Genomic DNA, 22,550 nt, shown 5'->3' on the forward strand with positions numbered 1-22,550 from the left:
CCTAGCAGTACTCCTTTGACTGTCGTTTTGGAGGCAACAGACAGACTGGCACTTTAGTGACTCCTGGAGGACACGTAAGTATGGCACTAGGTGCGCTCCAGACAACACTGATGCAACAGCAACACCTGCAGGCCTGTCGGGGTATGACATTTGCCAAGGCCCTGGAGAGAGCAGACACAACAGGTGCCTCACTGGCACTTGGACTCCAGCCTCAGTAGGTGATTTGTTGAGCGCCTGGTGCAGCAGTGTCACCTCGTGACTCTATAGCATGACAGTTGTTTGCTACTACTTCACAATGCACCTGGTGGTCCATGAGAGTCCACTTCTGTGAGCAGATGGACACATGTGCAGGAGCGACCCCTATTGGCAGGCGGAAGTATGACACGACGGATGCGCATGTGCGTCAGCAACACCTGCAGGACGGTCACGTTATGGTGCTGACTGAGGACCTTGGGTTTGCAGACTCTGAGGGAGCGTGATCCGTAGTGCCCCTTCTGTCAGTGTAGAGTAGGGATCGGGGCTGTGCACTGATCCCAGCTTACATCATGTCGCTGCAGCGCCCAGCTCTCAAATGGGACTTAGTGTAGAAAACAGAAGCCATAATGGGCCCAATGGAAAGATCAGGGAAGAGTTATTGTCGTTTCATGAGTGTCGCTAAACATTGCTGAACTTTACCTTTATGCCTGTTGTCCGGGTGCATGGAGGGCAGCGCCAAGGAACAGACTGGAAGCCTGACATGTCCCACTGCATCTACAAAGTGTGCACAGTAAAGTGTGTTTAAACCAAGCCATTAGAGCTTCTGTAGGGAACTTGTTAGTCTCCGAAGGAGCTCTTTATAGAAATCTGAAGCTGGCGATAAGGCAACCTGGGGCTTTAACTGACATTGTTGTGACTATAAGGCACATAGTGTGGTTTTGAAACCTTTGTAAATTACTCCATTTGTAACCACCAGGTGACAGTAGCCTGCAAAGTATGTGAATCTGTAGCAGACAACAAGTTCCATGTAAAAAACTGTTCCATATTGGTAACTTTTTAAAAGTATATGCTTGGCAGGTTGTAGCATTCTTGCACCCCTTGGCCCTGCATACCCAGAGAAAGCCTCCCCGCCCGTGGTTTCGCACCCTTCTTGCAGTAAAGTTGTAAGATCCTTGACACCCGCGCACAGGAACAGGAGAACAACTTCTGCTCCTCCAGCGACTCCGATTTTGACGACAACGAGGGCCCTCGCCGCTTCCACATCCAGATCAAGCCTTTCCAACCACGGGATGAGAACTGCAACACGGAGGCTGCTGTGGAGGAGCTGCGGGCGACTGTGGGCACTCTCATCCTGCCACCCTCCACCGGGGTAGGTTGCGGGCATGGCATGCGTACAAGTCGCTGCTGGTTTGGGCTGGTAGTTGTACCTTGAGTAAAGGGCTAACTATCACCTTCAGATTCTAAACCTTGGTGTCTTTTTTCTTCTCTCTCTTCCATGGAACAGGTGACGATGAAGAGAAACTCTTCAAGTAAGTTGATGCAGAGGACGTATCTGGAGCATAATGTCAGGAGAGCGGCAGGGTCTGGGGCAGTGGAGGTTCAGCAGACCCTACCATCGAGAACTCTAGCATGGGGGTTGTCACATAATGTCTGGGGAGCGGCAGGGTCTGGGGCAGTGGAGGTTCAGCAGACCCTACCATCGAGAACTCAAGCATGGGGGTTGTCACATAATGTCAGGAGAGCGGCAGGGAGTGGGGCACTGGAGGGTCAGCAGACCCTACCATCGTGAATTCTAGCATGGGGGTTGTCACATAATGTCAGTGGAGAGGGGGAGGGACTGGGGCAGTGGAGTGTCAGCAGACACTACCATCGAGAACTCTAGCATGGGGGTTGTCATATAATGTCAGTGGATAGCGAGAAGGACTGGGGCAGTGGAGGGTCAGCAGACTACCATCGAGAACTCTAACATGGGGGATGTCTGGCAGATCTGCTAGCGAGTAGCTGTCTGGACAGGGAGGATTGTAACTGAAGTTTGGGGAGTTAGTGAGTGACCCAAGATTACACCAGGCATTCTTTAGCAGCCTGGATCATTACAAAAACAATACTGGATTCTGTGCCTGAGTGGGCCTCTTGACCTGGAGGCACAGATGAGACAACCACAGCAGGGGATGAATGAATGTCAGAGTTCTCTTTTACCTCTGCCACTTAGTTACTTTTTACCTCCCCTGGTTCCTCTGTCTTTTTCTTCTCACCCCCCTTCCCCCCCCCCCCCCCGGTTCTCTGATACTAGTTTCCTTTATTTTTTCTCCCTGCTCTGCCTTCCCTCCTTAGCACTTCATGTTGACAATTTATCCATTCCCTAGACTTTTTCGTGTAGAGCTTGGAAACTGAATTAGCAGCTGGGGTTGCCTACCTCTCAGGTATTGTAGAGGTTGAATGCTTGAGAACGGCCTCGTCAAGTGCTAATACATTCGCAGGAATATCTAGTGAATTGATTTTGTTTGATTTTGCAAGATATTCCAGTCCCTTCGTCTGTGCTCTTTTAAAAGACATTGTGATTCAACATCTTTTATTATTACGTTTAACTACTCTAACCCCTGAGTAGCCCAGTTTTTTAAATTTTTTAACTTGATTGTCCTGGGTTTTATAGTTAAAAACGTAAGACTGAATTCGTTTTTCACCCAAGTGTCACTTCTACACGTGCTATTTTTCAAGGTTAATTGCAATTAACTTAATACAACCAACTCCTCAAAATGGCGGTCTTTGGCTATGATTCACTGATTAAGTCTTCGGACACTAAGGCAGCCCTGTAAATTTGATCTGTCTCGCCCATCAAAGCTAAAGAAAGATGAGATTCCGCTCAGCAGCTCCAGTCCGTCAAAATCACAAGGCTTCGCATGAGGCTTCCATATGACCAGGGACGTGCGCACAAAACACATTAAATTTGCTAGCTGCCGGCTGTATCTACTAAAAAGAATAATGATGCTTCTACCACTAGAGATATTCCACATGCCTGCTAAACTGTGGTCATATCAAGTACAGACTTTCAGATGTGTTCTTCTGCAGGTTTGCTAAATCCACTCTGGCTCCTCTCAATGTAGCCCTCTTTGGTGTGGGCAGACTAGCCGTAGCCGTAACATTATCGCAATCCTTAGGGATTGGCTTTCTATACAGGCTCGAATCCACACTTGCGTGACCATCAAGGCTATTCAGCGGAACCCCTCTTCAGCAGCCTGTATGTTCTGCATGGCTTGTGGTGTATTAGGGCCTCAGAAATGACCTGACCTCCAGTTGGAAACTCCCAAGTTCAGATCCTAGCAGTCTTCAGTTCAGTCATATTGATCCGCTGCAGCCAGTATTCGGAACCCATACGTCATTCATTTATACGTTATCTGCTGTGGACCGTCTGCAAACCTTCAAACTTTCCTCCTCAACGCGGAGTCTTTGTTTCGCCCTCTCATTGACTCGTCGCGGATCGTTGTTTTTGCTCCCTTCCTGAATTCAAATCATGTACTGTACAATGTGTCCATCGAGCTGCTGTCCACGTGTGCTCCGGTTACCTGTAGCCTCCTGTCCTAACTAGTTGGGTGTGCATGACCATATGCAACAATAGTTAGGTTTGTGACCGGACGTCGGTCTGTCCGTGCTTTCGCTGAGGTCCACCTACCTCTGGGGCTGCTTTAGACTTTTGGGAAAGCCATTATCAGTTCATCAAGAAGGAGAGGTGTGTCTGGCACCTCCGACTGAAGCTTTGTATATCGCTATCGAAGACTAATGCTGCTTTCAGAAATCAAATATAAGGTTTGATTGTCCTTAGCTGGAACTGGGTGTTGAAAGACGTAGTGTGTGAGACTCGGGGTGCAGAGCCGCATGCCTTCCTCACCAGCTCGATGGGTTTATTGTTCTGACCCTCTCTCGTGGGCTCCTGGTTCACGGAGCCTGTCTCATCGCGCTTCCTTACTTCCCTCTGCTGCATCCTGGCTGCAGTCTCACGGGTTCTTCACACAAAACCCATGGTAAACTACAGAAGGATTCCCAACACTTTGTCGACTTGATGTAGGGGTTTTCTCTTTTGATTGCACTGCAATCTCCGAAAAACCTACTGTTCACGATTTATATCTTCACCCACTCCGTAAGCTGCAAGTTTGTTGACCCTATAATGACATTGACATGTACTTCACCTCGTATTACACAGTCTTTACATTTTGAACTATCCATGTTTTACTGGGTAGACCCTCCCTCGGCTTATGAGCTGTGATTCTCAGAAAAGACCTGTTAAGGTCCTAAGAAAATTCTGTGAAAGCTGATCTCTGAGGCACTCAAGTTTCCTCAACTCACCGCCCTCCCCCCTCCCCCCACTCCCCGTCCATTATGGTTTTGCCACAGGTGCTGCCTGTCATTGCTGTTATTCAACTTTCTGAACTTCCAAATGGGCTCCCATCGACTGCACTTGAACACATGTTTCTGTTTGTTGTTTTTCAGAATATGCAGGGCTACCAGTGCAAAACATATTTTTTTAACTTATTGGAGGACGCGTTTGTACAGTCGGTTATGTTTTTTTTCTGGAATATAGCTTGTTTACACCGTTTCAAACACAATCAGGGCTTTCCTTATAAACTTAAGTACATTTTCTAAATGCAAGTTTTCATCCTCAGTAACCAAAATTAATTTCACCATTGGTTGAAATCCCTGTGTGTTCCTCCCTGAACCTCTTCCAACCCATTCTCACTCCAAATGCAGAACTTGTATTAGAAAGTGTAATTTTCTACCATCCGTTGAATTTTAGCAAGGCTCATTCCTAAAAATGTCAGTTCCTTGGGGGGCATACATACTTTTGGTATTTCAAACTTTTTTCTATCATTGCTGATGAATTTTCTATTTTTTCTCAACTTTCCTCTTCCTTCAGCTAAACCACGTGACACTTATGTGATGCGGGTGGTTGTCGACTCTGTGTAACGCGAGTAGACTTAGCACGGAATCTGTTCTCTGGTATGATCTGTGAAATAGGGCACCCTTTTAGTAAGTTCATCTCAGTCCTAAATAGTTTCATGGTTTTGCCCATGGCCGGTGTTGCTCAAATGCATCTCGGTTGGAGTTCTATTGAGATACTGGTTTTTCTAAGTTAATGATAGATTATTTACCCCAACAAGGTTTTTCTGACTCCTTCCTCAGCATATGCCTGCAAGGATGCATCATCGAGCAGATTAGCATACCCGCCCACTGTTGGCGTGCCACCATTTTTCAGCCGCATCTTTTTGACAACCTCCCCCAGATCCGACAGCTGCTCTTCTGGCAGTTCACCATTTTAATGTGGACGGGGCGTCCTCGAGCGGGACTCGCTGTTACAAACATCCTGCGCTGGAGTAAACTTGCTCTTTTGGTCAGCGATTTACATGCATTACTCTTACTTATTCTCTGTAGTTGGTAATTGCCCCTTTCCAATTGTGCTAAGTAGGTTTCACAGGATGCGGGTTGCACTAGATGTCTGCTTCTAGGTCCAAGTGCCTTCTAGGTAAGTAGATGTTATTGACTCCCCGGCTGGAAGACCGGTACTGATTAGCCTGAAGTAAGCTTCACCAGGCGTTGTCCTAGGATTTGAGCAGGGACTCCAATAGTGCGCTCATTTGTGATAGAATATTCCCTTGTTCTTGTGAAGCTTTCATACAGTCCAATAACAACTAATCCTGTTATGGAATCCCTCGCCTTTTGTTCTAAATAGTCCAGTAAGAGGCTGATCAGTGTCTCCTTAGAATATCACAGACTAGTTTTTCGTGTCTTGGTAGTGAATTTTGGAGCTTTAAATTACGGTCCTTCAAATTTAATTCTAAACTGTAAGCCAAACAATGTTCCCACTTTTATTTTTCAGTGATTAATTAAGCTCCTGTGTACTCTGTTTTTCACAGACTATAAACCTCTGAAACATCTCAGTTTGGTCTTCTCTGAACGTCATAAGCATGGATTTAATTTTAAATTTTTTTTAGTTTAAAGTGTGATAGCACAATTGTGTCAGTTCTTTTTTCATGTTTTCCAAATGTTAATCAAAGAAGTTTATTCTAGGTTTTAGCCATTTCGTTCACACATTTGAGAACTTTATTTGAAAGTATTTTCAATATTGCAAGCTGCACTCCTGTACAAAGATGGCTGCTTGTAAGGCAGAGTCTAATGATGAGCTTGTATTGGAAGCCTGTAACCGTCGCCTCATTGTGAATATGACAGTACATGAAGTCAAATGCGTAATAGTGACCTCTTCCGCACCCTCCTCCTCACGTATGGGGAAAGAGTGGTTGTGCATTAGTGGGCCAAAGTGGTGACAAAATGATGGGGGCAGATTGAGAACCTGAGTAAAAAAACTCACACGGTGGGTGTTCACCTCTCACTGAAACTCGTGTAGATCGACCTCTAGTTTGAGATCTGCTGGAGGAGGGATCCCAGTGGCGTAAGGAACCTTGAGCGGGCTCCCCTGCAAGGTACGCGGAGGGGCCACCTCTGGACTCAATCAGGAGCTCTCCACCAGAGTACTGTGCTGAGGGGACCCTCTGGAGCTTGGGCCCCCTCCCCCCGCACGGGCCTGTGTGACGCCCCTGAGTGAGCCAAAATGTGCCATGGGGTTGAGATCTCGGAGAGAACGAGACCCGTCCTTGGGGCTGGATAGCCTGTTGCGATCCACGGTGTGTTTCTTGACCCAACGCTGATTTCGCTTGAATTCTCTGCTCATCTGTTTATTGCTCCCTTCAGTTTTAAGTCTTTGTTTCATGGCGCTTTGAAATGCTTTTAGTGACGTTTCTTGATAACGTCTGTGGTTAGGCTGTCGGTTACTCGTCATCTTACCATATCTCTTACTTCCCCACCGGTAAGGATGGTCGTCCCACGAATCTGAGATCACACCTCTTGCACCTATGTGACTTGATAAGGTCTTTGCGGGTACAATCCACGCCCTCATTTATCATCCCCATCCTGTGCAGCACAACACGGGAACACTCGGAATTGATCAGGGTTTAAAACTCTTATAAATTCTGAATAAAACCGGAAGCCATTGTCTGGTCCTGAGGCCCTCTAAGTGGGTAACTCTCAGTATCACGTTATTTTTTTCATGCTTTCTGTAGCCAGGCATCCAACACGAGGGACAGCAGGGAGTGTACCAAGATGGCATCCAAGGGGCCCCTTCTACTTCCAGATTATGAGAATTCTAGTGTGAAAAAACTGGAGAAATTGTCTTTTTCAAAGGCCCTTCCCCTCCTGTTGAGGGGTGATCTGATATTTCATAAGAGGGTGTTAAGCTTGTTTATTGGGGCAATACTACACCAAAGTTACCTCATGCTTTTATTTTTATTTTTTTTACCAGGGCATGCCGCCGTTGTGAATCCCGCTTCTGTCGATGCTGACTCGGAGGCCATGCCTGGGGCAGGTAGGTGGTGTCCAGGCTGCATCTGCCGGGTGTGCTCAAAATGTACAGGAAAACCTATGCATAAATTAAAAACGTGGGAGGTTGGTTCCGGAGGGTTTCTATGCCCAGCTTTTTGGCAGTGCTCTCTGCAGCCATGGTTATGTATCCTCACTGTTTTCTAGATAGTGACAGACTGTTTCCAGAACCTTCTGCCAGTCTCATTAAGGACTTTTTGATTAGCCTTACAGTGGACTATTTGATGGTATGACAAAAAAATCTCTCATCAAACCGCTGTCGATTTCTCACTTTTCTTCCCTTCAGGTGAAGAGTCTCGGAAGCTCCCCGCGCCCTCGCTGACATCACGCACGAGCAGGTAACACCCAGGGACCTCCCTTTCCTGCCACTCAGTCCCACCTAGCAGCGCTGGCTTTACTCTCCTACCTCACGAAGCCTCAGGCCGGCAGCCATGTCTTCTCTTTCACAGCGTGCTATATTGTGCTTGGGTGTTGAGAGATTCTTAGAGTTACTACTATGCTTACCACGTGCAGTGTGGAGGGGTCTGCTATGACTGTAAGGGAATAAATAATAGGAAGTGCACATCCCAAATCAAATCAGGTGTTTGTTAAGCGCGACTACTCATCCGTAAGGGTCTCAAGTTGCTGGGGGATGTGGGGGAGGGGGGGGAGGGGGGTTCGCAGGTTTCAGTCCATCAAGGAGGGGGGTCTGTCGAAGAGCCAGGTTTTGAGGTTTCTTGCGAAGATGCGGAGCGATGTTATCTGTCTGAGGTGGAGCGGAAGGTTGTTCCAGGCTCTGGCCGCGCGGAAGGAGAAGGAGCGACCTCCCGATTAGGTCTTTCTGGTGCGGTGGACCATGGCGTAGGAGAGCTGGGCATTTTGGCGGTGACCCAGCTCCACTGACCCTGGATAGTGTCTTTGCATGTACCAAAAAATGAGGCTTTTCTTCCTCTGTCATGTAATGTACCACCCTTATCTTCTTTCTGCCCCAGCTCCTCCATGAGATCTTCAGGGGACCCTCCTGAACCCCTCTTTGGACCACCCCTAGAATCGGCTTTTGAACAGGAAGATCTCACAGGTGAGAAGGGGTGGTGGGATAACATGGGTGGTTGGTGGTGGACAGGTGTGCATGGCAGAGGCAAATGTGAGGTGGTGTGGTATGTGGTTGGTGGCATAGGAGCAGAGTGTGCAGACGGTAGTGGATAGAAGGCGATCATGTGTAGTAGTAGCTTGGAATGTAGATGAGGTGTAGAGGTGTGGTGGACGTTAGTCATTGGGGTTGTGGGGAGTTCTTTGTCACATTGGGTTAGTTCGAGGCATGTGGGCTGCTGAATTCATATCTGTGCATAGATCGCCGCCTAGTGTTGGGTCCGGATGTTTGCACGTTGTTGTCCTGGAAGAGTCTTCGAAGTATCCTTGGATAGGTGACTCCTCCCCTGGACTACAGTGCGCATGGGCATCCTCTCCATCCTCAGATTGGTTTTTTCCGCCATTGGGTTCGGATGTGCTATCTTAGCTCAAGTTAGGAAAATATTTGGTCGAGGCCAAAAGGCCTTTAGTTCGCGTCGGTACTGTTTATCGATCGGGTTTCGGTAGCATTTTGTTAGTTTACTAACTTTCAGCACCGACTTCTTTCGCATTTACCTGTCCATCGACTACTTCGACGATGGAATCCAGGACGCCATTCAAAAGGTGTCCGGTATGCAATGCGAAGTACCCACACATCGACGTCCATCCGGTGTGCAACAAATGCCTTTCGCCGGACCACGACGAATCGACATGCATGGCCTGTGCCCGGTTCCGTTCCAAGAAGACTCTAAGGAACCGAAGAGCGGCGAGACTCGAGGCGCGGCACGCGGCACCGGCCCCAACAGACATCTTCGACGAGGCCGACGTCGAAGAATTAGAAGTCATACCCTCCAGTCCCGTTTCCGAACACGACCCCGGATCGGACGAGGGCGATGAGTCACTCTTCCACAGAGGTGAAGACGACACCGAGGTAGGAGACGACGAGGAGGCCTTAGGGGCCGAAGAGAGTAGCTCCAATGATGAACAAGGCCTACCTGTTCAAACCGAAGAAACACCAGCGCCACAGCCTTTGGCTCCGGTCGAGGGATCGCCTTCGGGCCTTACCCGAGACCCATCCCGTAGTTCTTCGGCCCCGCCCTCGGACGTTCGGCAGCAGCCATTGCTGCATAAGCCAGCTGGTTTCCCTACCACAAAACCGAAACCGAAAGCTGCTCCGGTTCATACGAAACCGAAACTGAAAGTAGCGCTAGTGGGATCGAGGCCTTCCACGCCTTCGACGCCAGCGCAACGCGTCGGCACCGACCGCACCAAGAGGGACTTCGGTGCCGAACTGGAATCGGGCGACATCGGAGTCGACAAGCGGAAAAAGGCCATCGGCACCGAGAAACCTACTCGGCTACCGACGCCAACAACACCGAGGGCAATACCGCCCGCTTCGCCTCGCGTCGCTCCCTCGACGACGCCGATGCCTCACCTATCGAGGACGTCGACGGTGATCTCCACACCTCGACTCGAGGACCCGCCGGCACCGAAAAAATCCACGCCCGGCTCTACGAACCTGCCCGGTGCCAAAGCCTCAAAGACGCCCCAAGTGCGGCCTGCTGCGACGCAAAGCAACAAAACCAAGGCGGCCCTCAAAGACCCGTCGGGTTCCGGCACGATCGGAGCTCCAGCAACCTCTACGGGGCCAGCCAACATTACCTTCGGCTTGCCTCCGTCAACAATCCCGAAGATGTTCCAACTCAGGACACGGGTTACCCAGACTCCGGTTCCACCGGACGAGACGTCTCCGTCACGGGTCATCGACGCCGACACTGGCAGGATGATTCTCCACGACCGAAGAATAACTTCGGAACCGCCATTGGACCCTTTCAGGATCCCACTAAAAAGGAAGCTGCCGGTGGAATCAGAACCTCTCCTTTATGAACCGTTCCATTTCTCCTACCAGGATCCACACCGGTTCTCCCCCACGCGCTCCGACACGGATGCATTGGAGGACTACATGGATGACCAAGCACCCTACCATGTAGACACAGACCCTGATGACCAGCAGGACCCTGATCAAACTTGGGGCGACCCTGCAGACCCCAGTGCACCTCTCGATACACAGGACCCACAACTCTATGGGGCAAAAACATCTCCCACGGAGGATACTGCGGCGTTCAACGCTCTTATTGAACGTGCTGCGAATAACCATGGGGTACAGCTTCACTCAGATACCATCGAGGATGACTTTCTAATGGACACTTTTGCATCCTCAGAAAGACATGTAAAAACTCTGCCAATGCTTAAGGGGGTCCTCAAACCAGCTAAGGACATTTTCAAGGAACCCACCAGGGCACGAGTGATAAATCCCAGGATTGATAAAAAATACAGATCAGCACCTGGGGATCCTACTTACATCAAAGGACAATTACCACTCGACTCCATCGTCGTAGCGAATGCTCGCAAGAGGGCACACTCGCAAACGACAGGTGACGCTCCTCCCCCGGACAAAGAGTCCAAGGTGCTAGAGACCTCCGGCAAGCGAGTTGCCGCCCAGGCTGCCAACATATGGCGCATAGCCAACACTCAAGCGCTCCTCGCTCGCTACGATAGAGCGCACTATGACACATTGGAGCAACTACTCCAACATCTCCCTGACCAGTTCAAAGAAGGTGCAGAAATTCTTATCAGAGAGGGGCAGCTACTCACAAATGCTTCCATCAAATGTGCACTAGATGCTGCAGACACGGCTGCCAGGGCCATAAACACAAGCGTCATGCTGCGACGACATGCCTGGCTACGAATCTCAGGATTCAAGCCTGAGGTACAAAATAACATACTGAACCAGCCCGTCAACCCCGACTATTTATTCGGCCCAGAGGTTGACACCACCCTCGAAAAGATAAAAAAGGACACGGACACTGCAAAGTCCATGGGCGCCCTCCAAACTCAGTCCTTTCGGAGCGGCTCCTTTCGTCGCCCCGGAAACAAGGGGGCAGGTAGAGGACAGGGGTCACAACAAACGTATAACAAAGGCAATACACAGACCACCTATGATAAAAACACCCGAGGTGGATATCGTGGCTCCAGTACAAAGGGCAGAGGACGTGGCTACGGCAACACCAGGTCCTCCCCCAAGAACAAGCAGTGACGCCCTCTCCCTTCCTCCCGACCACATAACACCTGTCGGGGGAAGACTACAAAGGTTCCTGTCCACGTGGAACTCCATCACCACGGACAGGTGGGTCAAAGATATTATAAAATACGGTTACTGTCTGGAGTTAACCTCCACTCCACCCACAATACCACCAAGAAACCGTCCTATGTCCTCAGAGCACTTAACGCTCTTACAGCAAGAGGTGCAAAGTATGCTTCTAAAAGGCGCTATAGAGGTCGTCCCCACCCACGAGCAGGGTACAGGGGTGTACTCCCTCTACTTTTTAATTCCAAAGAAGGACGGGTCGCTCAGGCCTATATTAGACCTGAGACCCCTGAACCAGTACATTCTTTCGGAGCACTTTCACATGCTCACCCTACAGCAAGTCCTTCCGCTTCTCAAGCAGGGAGACTTCCTAGCCTCACTGGACCTCAAGGATGCGTACTTTCACATACCCATCCACCCCTCACACAAAAAATACCTCAGGTTCACTGTTCAGGGGCAGCACTATCAGTTCAAAGTCCTTCCCTTCGGCGTGACAACAGCGCCCAGGGTTTTCACGAAGTGCCTAGCTACGGTGGCGGCACATTTACGGAGGCAGCATATACACGTCTACCCCTACCTAGACGACTGGCTCGTTCAAGCGAAGTCAGCCCAGCAATGTGCAAGCCACATGTCCCGCACCATTCACCTTCTTCACAGTCTGGGATTCTCACTAAATTACCCAAAGTCCCATCTCCAGCCCGCACACGTACAACAGTACCTAGGTGCGACTATAGACACTCTGGCGGCCACAGCTCAGCCAAATTTAGTGAGGATCAACAGCATACAACTGCTGATCTCCAAGTTCAAACCCTATCACTCGCTTCCAGCGCGAGTGTTTATGCAGTTGATAGGCATGATGGCCTCCTGCATCTTCATAGTCCCGCACGCGAGGTTACATATGCGCCCACTTCAGGAGTGCCTAGCACGTCAGTGGAATCAGGCTCAAGGACAGTTGAAAGACCTAGTGTTGGTGAGCGGTCGGGCATACAACTCTCTGCATTGGTGGAATCCACAAAACCTTTGCAAGGGCCGACCGTTCCAAGAGCCTGTTCCGCAAATAGTACTGACAGCGGACGCGTCTCTCCAGGGATGGGGAGCTCATGTACTCCACTACACAGTGCAGGGACTATGGACGACACAACAGAAGAAGATGCACATCAACCTTCTGGAACTGATGGCAATCTTCCTGGCCATGAAGGCATTCAAAGTACATCTGTGCAACAAAGTCGTGTTGATCCGGACGGACAACATGACTGCCATGTACTACATACAGAAGCAGGGAGGAACACACTCTCCACAGTTGTCTCATCTGGCTCAGAGCATGTGGAAGTGGGCCATTCAGAGGAACATGTTCCTCATGGCGGAACACCTCCCCGGCAAGGACAACCAGATGGCGGATCCGCTCAGCAGACACAGCCACCAGATGCACGAGTGGGAGTTACACCCATCAGTACTCCAACCGTACTTCCAGCAGTGGGGTCATCCAGAGATAGACCTATTCGCGACAAGCAAAAACGCAAAATGCCAAAGCTTCGCCGCCAGATTCCCACATCCGCAGTCGCAGGGCAATGCGATATGGATGAACTGGTCCGGCAGATTTGCGTACGCTTTTCCCCCAGCGCCGCTGATACCGCTGGTGGCTCGCAAACTACGACAACACTCCCTGACACTCGTCCTAGTTGCTCCCACGTGGGCACGCCAGCCGTGGTACACCACCTTCCTCGAACTTTCCGTGGTGCCGCATCAAAGGCTGCGGATCAAACCCGCGCATTTGACGCAGAACCATGGAGAGGTTCAGCACCCAGATCCGCAACAGCTGAACCTGGCGATCTGGCTCCTGAAGTCCTAGAGTTTGGCTATCTCAACCTGCCACCTGACTGTATGGACATCATCAAGGAGGCCAGGAGACCCACTACCAGGGCTTGCTATGCAGCCAAATGGAAAAGGTTCGTCATTTATTGCGGTAATAATGACATCAACCCGCTGGACGCATCCATCCACAACATCATCTGTTACCTCTTACACCTATACCGATGCAATCTGGCGTACACCTCTATACGTGTCCATTTGACCGCAATATCAGCCTACCTGCAAACCAGGCAGCACCTCTCTCTATTCAGAGTGCCTGCCATCAAAGCATTCTTGGAAGGGCTCAAACGAGTCATTCCACCTAGTCACCCACCGGCTCCAATGTGGAACCTCAACTTGGTCCTCACACGCCTGATGAGTCCACCCTTTGAACCTCTACACTCATGCGAGATTCAATTCCTTACCTGGAAAGTGGCCTTCCTAGTAGCGATCACTTCCCTAAGAAGAGTTAGTGAACTCCAGGCACTAACCGTTCAAGAGCCATTTATTCAGGTTCACGCCAACAGGGTCGTACTACGTACCAACCCCAAATTCATGCCCAAGGTAATATCGCAGTTCCACATGAATCAGACTATTGAACTGCCCGTTTTCTTCCAAAACCCACAAACTGTTGCAGAAAGGGCACTACATACACTAGATGTACGGAGGGCCCTCATGTACTACATCGACAGGACTAAACCATTCAGGAAGACAAAACAACTGTTCGTTGCCTTTGCCCCACACCACAAAGGTAACGCCATCTCCAAAGCAGGGATAGCCAGATGGATAGTTAAGTGTATTCAAATCTGTTATCAAAAGGCAAAACGCACATTAACTATTCCACCACGAGCCCACTCAACACGTAAGTTGGGGGCTTCCATGGCCTTCCTAGGAAATATTCCCCTGCATGATATATGCAGAGCAGCCACATGGTCCACTACACACACATTTACAAAACACTATTGTGTAGATGTGCAGTCAAAACAGCAGGCAGCTGTAGGACAGGCTGTTCTCAAGACACTTTTTCAGACCGCTGCAGCTGGCACGGGTAGCCGCCGCTAATAGAGGGCACTGCTATGTATTCTATGCACAGATATGAATTCAGCAGCCCACATGCCTCGAACTGAATATGCTACTTACCAGTATGCATCTGTTCTTGGCATGTAGGGCTGCTGACATTCATATCGCCCTCCCTCCTCCCTGGCGCCTGTCGCAGCTGCAGCTCTCAGAATTACTGCAAGCATGGTCATCACTTTCTGTATCTACTCCATCACTGCCACAATGGCGAAAAACAATCTGAGGATGGAGAGGATGCCCATGCGCACTGTAGTCCAGGGGAGGAGTCACCTATCCAAGGATACTTCGAAGACTCTTCCAGGACAACAACGTGCAAACATCCGGACCCAACACTAGGCGGCGATCTATGCACAGATATGAATGTCAGCAGCCCTACATGCCAAGAACAGATGCATACTGGTAAGTAGCATATTCATTTTCAAGCGTTCCTCAGATGGAAAGGAGTTCAGTTTCAGGTTGTGGGTGGGTGGATAGGGTTCAGTCAGCTTACTGTTTTTGCATAGTAGACCAGTACACTTTAACTGGCTACCTCATCAGATAAGTGTGTGAATGTTTTGTGTAGTGCACTCTGAACTGGATGGACTTCAGGCCCTTCCAAGTTGGACATATAAGGCAGCTAATTTAAAGAGCAGGGCTCTTCTCAGACTCGCACAATTATGTTAGGTAGATATACAAGCATCTAACCATTGTTTTGTTGCGTCAATCTTTTCTGGATTTACTTGCTCTGCATTATTCCGCCATCTAGTGGTTGGTTCCGGAATAGTCTTCTTTTTTTTTTTAATGTGGGCATCGCCCATTTTATGCTATGTCCCTCCTTGGATGACATCACATATATGTCCGAGAAGCCCCACTGCGCGGTTGCCATCTTGGATGGTTTGTTTTGCAATCCTCTTCTGTGGCTCCTTTCTTTGACTCCTCCTTTTCTGTGGAGCAAATATGTTTCATGTTTGAGGAGGTTGGAGGGTTTCAAGCGAATCCAGTAAACTCTTCAAGCTCCACAACTATGCATACAGGCACGCGACCTTTCCGTTATGCAATTTGACTTTTGTGGCCTCACATACTGTGCATTGACTTTGTACGGCTTTATCCTGTTGGGAGGTTGTGTTACAATGAGTTTGTATTTGCAAGCAGATGTTATAGAACTTTCTGGCCCACCTGAGCTTCATTGTTCGCTTGGATATCTACACAGTAGTGTTTGGAAAAGGTATGCGTGGAAGACCATGTTTTTGTTTCCAGAATTTAATACATTGTCCTTCTGACATCCAGCGTGTGGAGACCCCTTTCTGCGTAAGATTTCGATTGCTATAAAAAAGCTGGTAGCTGTGAGGATTAGTCTTTATAATAGTCTAGCGAGGGCGGGTGCTCCCAGCGAGGGCGGGTGCTCCCAGCGAGGGCGGGTCCTCCCAGCGGGGGCGGGTGCTCCCAGCGGGGGCGGGTGCTCCCAGCGAGGGTGGGTGCTCCCAGCGAGGGTGGGTGCTCCCAGCGGGGGCGGGTGCTCCCAGCGAGGGCGGGTGCTCCCAGCGAGGGCGGGTGCTCCCAGCGGGGGCGGGTGCTCCCAGCGGGGGCGGGTACTCCCATCAGCCTCATATAAGAGCATTAGGATATCACACAATTGTACTTCTGCAGACGGGATGTCTGTTACATTTCTGACAGAATACCCATCTCCCTCACTGTGAATCAGATCGTTCTTTGGGGTGTCTGCCATACCATGCATCATTCGGACGCATGGTGACACCGACTGTAAGCCCACACTGCCCCACTCTGTTACCACGATCGTAACTTTCTGTCATTTAGCTGCGGAGGACGGTATGGGGAGTGTCATTTACCAAATCTACCTGCTGAGTAACACCATTTTTAAGAAAGGAGTATCGCACGGTTGCAGTTGGAAAACAATTCATATTACAAGAAGTGCAAACTATCCTGCCCTGTGATTTTGTAGGTCTGGCTTTTGAGATTACTTGATACGTCTTGCCTGGCGATTGCTTTTCTAAACTTTTTTACATAATGTGCATGCATAGAGGGGCTGTTGGTCAGAGAGCTTCATCCATTGATCTGTTAAATTGTCATTCCCATTTTGCTTCCCCCCACCACAACATATAGCTTGGGACAGCGCATCAGCCCACTTTACCTATTGGTTCTTTCACTTTGAGTGACTGCACAGAGCCCATGCAGATTGTTGACATCCGCCTAAAAATAGTTCCGTTCTCTTCAGTTACAAAACTGGTTTAAAGTGGGTTTTTTATTTTGTTTGTTTTGTGTGTGAACTTTAAATGCCTGCTATGTATTTTGCCTGCACTTCTGGTGCTCCGTTAGATAGTGATACATTGTCTGTCTCGCTTTAAAGTCATAAAGTGTTTTAAATTACATGGTAGCTGCCTGTGATTTGAGGTCTTGGTTATATTGTGGGTTATTCTTGTCAATAATAAAAAAAACACATGGCTAGCTGCTGTTTGTTTTTAATTGTGTAATCTTTATTTTGCGTTGTTTAGCTGTGCAGATTCCATCAGTAGAAACACCGATCACAATAACTATCAGAGCAGTGAGATATGCATCGTTCTTTCAGAACTCCTGGAAAAACTATGTCCTCAAAATATTCTTACTCTTGATATGGTTTCCTGACTGATACTGTCGTAGACTTCTTGGTGCCTTTAGATTTCACTGGTAGTGTTCAGAGTCAGTCAGTACATACATCCGGAGGACCAGTCAATCCATATGTCTTTTGGTTAAGCATCTTCTTGGTGCCGGAAGGCAGGGTAAAGCAGACTACAGAGGATCATAATGTAGAATGTAGGACAGAAATGTCCAGCGTGTGTCATAAAGTGCTGGTTAAGTGCTTCATCCTTGATTTAGGATGTTCTTTTAATTGTAGAAACCTATGCCAACGATAAGGAAGAGCGGGAGTGAGTTGGAATCAACTTTTAGACACTTTTAGCAGGTGGCACCAATTCCACTTGCCTTCAGGGGACCATGTGGGAATAGTAGACCCTTTGTTTCAACTTTGTTGTCACCGAACTCTCATCGTTTGAGTCTGGAGACAACGTTCTGATTGGGGGTTGTCAATTTCGTGGAGTTACATAAAAACTCAGTGAGATTCCGCAGAGTTCTGCCAACAGGCAGGGAATATGCCTCTAACGCTGCAATTTAGTGCCGGTAGCGCGAGCAGCCCTGAAAAATCAGCATCACCGACTCCATGCGGTGCACAAGAGCACGCAGCCATTCAAGATGATTTTGCTGCTGGTCGAGTAGACAATATACTCGAGAGTCAGCCCTCTTCTTGTGAATCCACTGTTTAGAAAATTGCTCTTGGGGTGTGCCAAATCTCACTCGCCAGCTCACATTTTCTAAAGCCTCAAGGGAGAAAACTTTCACCACCCGTCGATTGGTGGAATTTGGCCAGAACTCTGCATTAAAGAGTAACCGGCAGTGACCAAAATTCCACCAATTCCGCAGGCAGAATGAAACGTTTCGTCCACCCCTAATTGTTATAGGCACATTCTCAGAGCGGATGAGCACTGCTAGAACCCCGGACCACACAGCAAAATTCTTAGACGCCCAGAAACTTTCTTTCCAAAAGTCTTCATAAAAAAAGTAGAATGGGAAAAATAAGTAGGAGGTTGTCACGCAGGACGTCACCGTTTACAATTAGAAACTGATAATTTGCGTTAACACCAGTGTTTCAGCATTGCTTTCCTTTCTTTTTATTTTCATTATTGGAAACTAAGATTGGTGATTTTTTGATAATGCATGCGCTGGAGTAATTAAATAAAATTAAATGGTTGGAAAAGTGCAAGTGGGTGGGAGGAGCTGCTATTTGGTTGTCTTTTGAGGCGCTTCAAGGCCACCTTGACAGGACATGGGGACTCCCCAGGTGTTTGACGCGAGTTGCTTGGCTTTGGCAGAAGGGTAAATATTAGAACATTAGTTGCTGCTTCTTCCCCCTACAAGCAGCTTATGCCAAACGCTGCCATGCTTCCAAGAATTACTCAACAAGTAATCGGACATGGAAGGAGCTATTCGGAACTGTGCTCATCTTTCTGTTTTTGAGAATAGTGGAAGGAAGTCCATATGTTAAAAATGAGAAAGTTGAAAGTTTGAAAAGTCTTTTGTTTGAAGAGCCTCCCGTTTTTGCTTTTTAATCAGTATGCAAGATTTATAGTGCAGAATAATCTTGTTTATACAGAGTACCGTTACAAACTGGTACATATTGAAGGTGTCTGTGATAAGTTTAATTTATTTTCTTTGTCTTATGCCTAGCTTCTGGTGTCTACGTCCTGACTTCCAGCCCTTCGCTCTTCTCCTCATCTCCTGAAAATGTAGAAGATTCCGGCCTGGACTCTCCATCTCACGCGGCACCTGGTCCATCTCCTGATTCCCGGCCGTGGACTCCCCGGCCTATCACACCTCAGAGCCCAGCCACACAACGGAACACAAAGGACTCTCCGGTCTTCCTGGAGGACAAGAAGGGCTCCACCCCAGCCCTCTGCGGCCACCCCACCAAGAGAGCGGATCGACGATCATGGCGCCTGCGCCCTGGGTCCTCTCCTCCTAGCCCCACCAACAGTTCCCAGCGGGATTCCTTATTCAACAACTTCAGCTGCTCAACATTTGAGTCCAACACGGAGGAAGAGACTGGCTTGTGGACTGGCACGAATGGCCCCCGATGTACCCGCTCCGGAGGACTCGCTGGCAGGTCATTAACAGACCCCTTCTTCCGAACTTTGGGCGCGCCTTCTGTCTCCACGTCCTCCTTGGAAGGTTTGAACTACTGGAGGGCAAGACCGCCCAGCCCTGCACGACGACAGCCTTCGGATGGCGATGCCAGTGCCTCGTCCAACTCAGTCTCCTCCTCTTCTCCCACGTCTCTTCCTGCGGAGTCATCCAGCCCTTCTCCGTGCACCCATCGACTTTCCAGCTCCAAGGACTCCGAGCGGAACTCTCCCACATGCAGACCGACTGCTCCGGAGCCCTCAATCACTGTAGGTGGGTATAGAGAGTAGAAAAAGCTGGCAAAGACGGTCATGGTCTTACACGTTTGGGCGCAATGGATAGATTGAATCCTGTGTTGTTTGACTACACAGATGTATGATGGGGTGTACGACCATGCAGAGCATTCCCACTGAGTCTTATGTAGTTACTTATGAGGTTTAACTTGTTTTCAGAATTTCATTCAAAATATTGTCTACTTAGCTTTTTCTCTGTAGTCGTAAAAGAAAGGAATGCATTCACTAAATCTCCATAGTCCTACACTGTTGGAGTGTGTCCCAGTGATGGGCAGAGCAGCCTGGAACCTCTGTTTCACTTTTCTACTTTCTAATCACCATTAATAGAAATTGTTCTCAGACTTGGGCTTGTTTGACAGAGGGTTCCATAATCCATTGCACCTTTGGTTTTCTGAATGGGTTGGGGTGGCACTGTGAAAGACGCTCCTATTAGAAGTGCCCTTTTAATTCCTATCGGGCCGATAACAGGAGTTAGTGTCTCCATCGCAATTAGCAGCCAAAACCTCTGTGTAAAAGTACAGGGAAAAATTAGAAATTCACAGGGGCATCAGACCTGAAGAACAAGTTACTTACCTTCGGTAACGATGTATCTGTAAGAAACATTAGTTAGTTAGATTCCTCACCTTAGAATATCCCCAGGCGTCAGACTGGATCCGGAAAGATTTTTGCAGCAATACCCCTTGCGCGTCGCTAGGCGTCGTCTGCGGCTCCGCGTCTGTCGTTGCCGTCGTGCGCCGGAATGACGTCGTCGGAGTACTTAGACGCCGCCCTCGCGCGCTGACATCAGTTCTTGTACATAGCTTTCCGCGCCAGGGACGCTGAGCCATGCAAGAGACCGACACTGGTGCCAAAAAATCTAGGGCCCTGAAAGGGAGAAACTTAACCCTAGATGTCTGTTCGCAGAACGGGGAGGCTGGGTGGGTCGGTGAGGAATCTAACTAACTAATGTTTCTTACAGATACATCGTTACCAAAGGTAAGTAACTTGTTCATCTGAAAGAAACATGTAGTTAGATTCCTCACCTTAGAATAGATACCCCAGCAATACCAACCCCGGTGGTGGGTCTGCGAACCAAGATCACACCAGAAAGTCCTGGAGAACAGAACGGCCAAAGTGGCCATCTCTCCAGACTTGGCTGTCCAGGCAATAGTGCCTGGCGAACGTGTGCAGTGAAGCCCACGTCGCCGCCTGACAGATGTCCTGCAAGGGGACTCCCCGTCCCAGGGCAGTCGTCGCCGCTGTGGCCCGGGTGGAATGGGCTCGCAGCCTAACAGGAGGGACCTTTTTCGCCAAAGAATAGCAGAGTTTAATACACAACACGACCCACCGCGAGATGGTCCGCTTGTGCACAGCTTTACCCTTCTTCGCACATACATATCCAACAAAAAGTTCGTCGTCCACCCGGAACTGGCTTGTGCGGGCCAAATAAAATGACAGCGCACGTTTTGGGTCCAGACGGTGGAGCCTCTCTTCATCTTTTGAAGGATGCGGAGGCGGAAAGAAGGTGGGCAGCGTGGCAGATTGCCCAATGTGAAAGGGAATCACGACTTTAGGAAGGAAAGAAGGACGGGTCCGGAGGACAACCTTATCCGGATGAACCGAAAGGAAGGGAGGCTTAGCTGACAGAGCCTGGAGCTCACTCACCCGCCTAGCGGAGGTGATAGCCACCAGGAAGGCAGTTTTCAGAGTCAGTAGACGAAGTGGACAGTTGTGAAGGGGCTCAAAGGGAGCGCACATCAGAAAAGTAAGAACAAGGTTCAAGTCCCACTGAGGCATTACGAAGGGAACAGGAGGGAACATATGAGTAATGCCCTTGAGAAAACGGGAGACAACAGGGGACTTGAAAGGAGAAGGCTGATCAGGAAGCCTCAAGAAAGCGGAGATTGCAGCAAGATAACCCTGCAAGGTGCCCAGAGCAGAGCCCTGCTGGGCCAAAGAAAGAAGAAAGAGGAGAACCTCAGAAAGAGGGGCAGAAAGGGGATCCACAGCCTTTGCTGTGCACCATGCCACAAATTTGTTCCACCGGCAGGCGTATACCGTCTTTGTGGAGGGACGCCTGGCTGCCAGAATGACATCACAGACTTCAGGAGGCAAGTCAAATGGCATCAACTGTCGCCGCTCAATCTCCACGCATGGAGGTGGAGGCTGGACAGGTTCGGGTGGAGGACCGTCCCCTGTTGCTGCGACAGAAAGTCCTCCTGAAGCGGCAGTCGTATCGGAGGATCGATGGACATACTGAGTAGCTCTGGATACCAGTACCTTCGTGCCCAATCCGGAGCCACCAAGATGACTTGGGCCCGGTCGCGCCTGATCTTCTTCAGCACTCTGGGCAGAAGTGGTATAGGCGGAAAGGCGTACAACAGACCGCAACTCCACTCGCGACGAAAAGTGTCTCCGAGCGAGTGCTGCCTTGGAAATTCCAACGCGCAGAACTGCTGACATTGCGCGTTCTCTTCCGTGGCGAATAGATCTAACCAAGGCTCTCCCCACTGCAGAAAGTGACCGTGCGCCACGTCCGAGTGCAGACGCCATTCGTGATCCATCATGCACTGGCGGCTGAGTTTGTCTGCTCTGGCGTTCCGAGAGCCCGCCAGATGTTGAACCACCAGGGTGATGCCCTGATGTTCCAGCCATGTCCAGAGGCGCAGAGCCTCCTGACAAAGGGTCCACGACCCCACCCCGCCCTGTTTGTTGCAATACCATATGGCGGTGGTGTTGTCCGTGAACACCTGCACGACACTTCCCCGGACAGAGGGAAGGAAGGCTTTCAGTGCAAGTCGGATCGCCCTCAGCTCCAATAGGTTGATATGGAGCCGAGTCTCCGCCGGAGACCAGAGTCCTCTGATCTCCGCCTCTCCCATATGGCCCCCCCCATCCCAGGAGGGACGCATCCGTCACTACGACATGCTCCGGTTGGGATAGGGAGAGGGATCTGCCACTGACCCAATCGCGATTCGTGAGCCACCACTGCAGCTGGTTCGCAGTGCCCTCCGAGATCAGGACATGGTCGGACAGGTTGCCGCGATGCTGGGCCC

At 49.6% G+C, this 22,550-nt stretch overlaps 1 protein-coding gene across 4 annotated transcripts in view; it reads left to right on the forward strand.

Moving 5' to 3' along the window:
* FCHO1 (FCH and mu domain containing endocytic adaptor 1) overlaps positions 1-22,550 on the forward strand; it is a 228,030-nt gene that overhangs the window by 129,686 nt on the left and 75,794 nt on the right. For all 4 annotated transcript variants that reach the window (XM_085639705.1, XM_085639708.1, XM_085639709.1 and 1 more), the window contains exons 15-20: positions 1,164-1,345; positions 1,481-1,505; positions 7,319-7,381; positions 7,682-7,733; positions 8,367-8,452; positions 18,770-19,495. In XM_085639705.1, the coding sequence (XP_085495831.1) occupies positions 1,164-1,345; positions 1,481-1,505; positions 7,319-7,381; positions 7,682-7,733; positions 8,367-8,452; positions 18,770-19,495 (1,134 nt within the window). The remainder of the gene's footprint in view (positions 1-1,163; positions 1,346-1,480; positions 1,506-7,318; positions 7,382-7,681; positions 7,734-8,366; positions 8,453-18,769; positions 19,496-22,550) is intronic.

This window comes from Triturus cristatus, chromosome 12, assembly GCF_964204655.1.
Source record: "Triturus cristatus chromosome 12, aTriCri1.1, whole genome shotgun sequence".
NCBI lineage: Eukaryota > Metazoa > Chordata > Amphibia > Caudata > Salamandridae > Triturus > Triturus cristatus.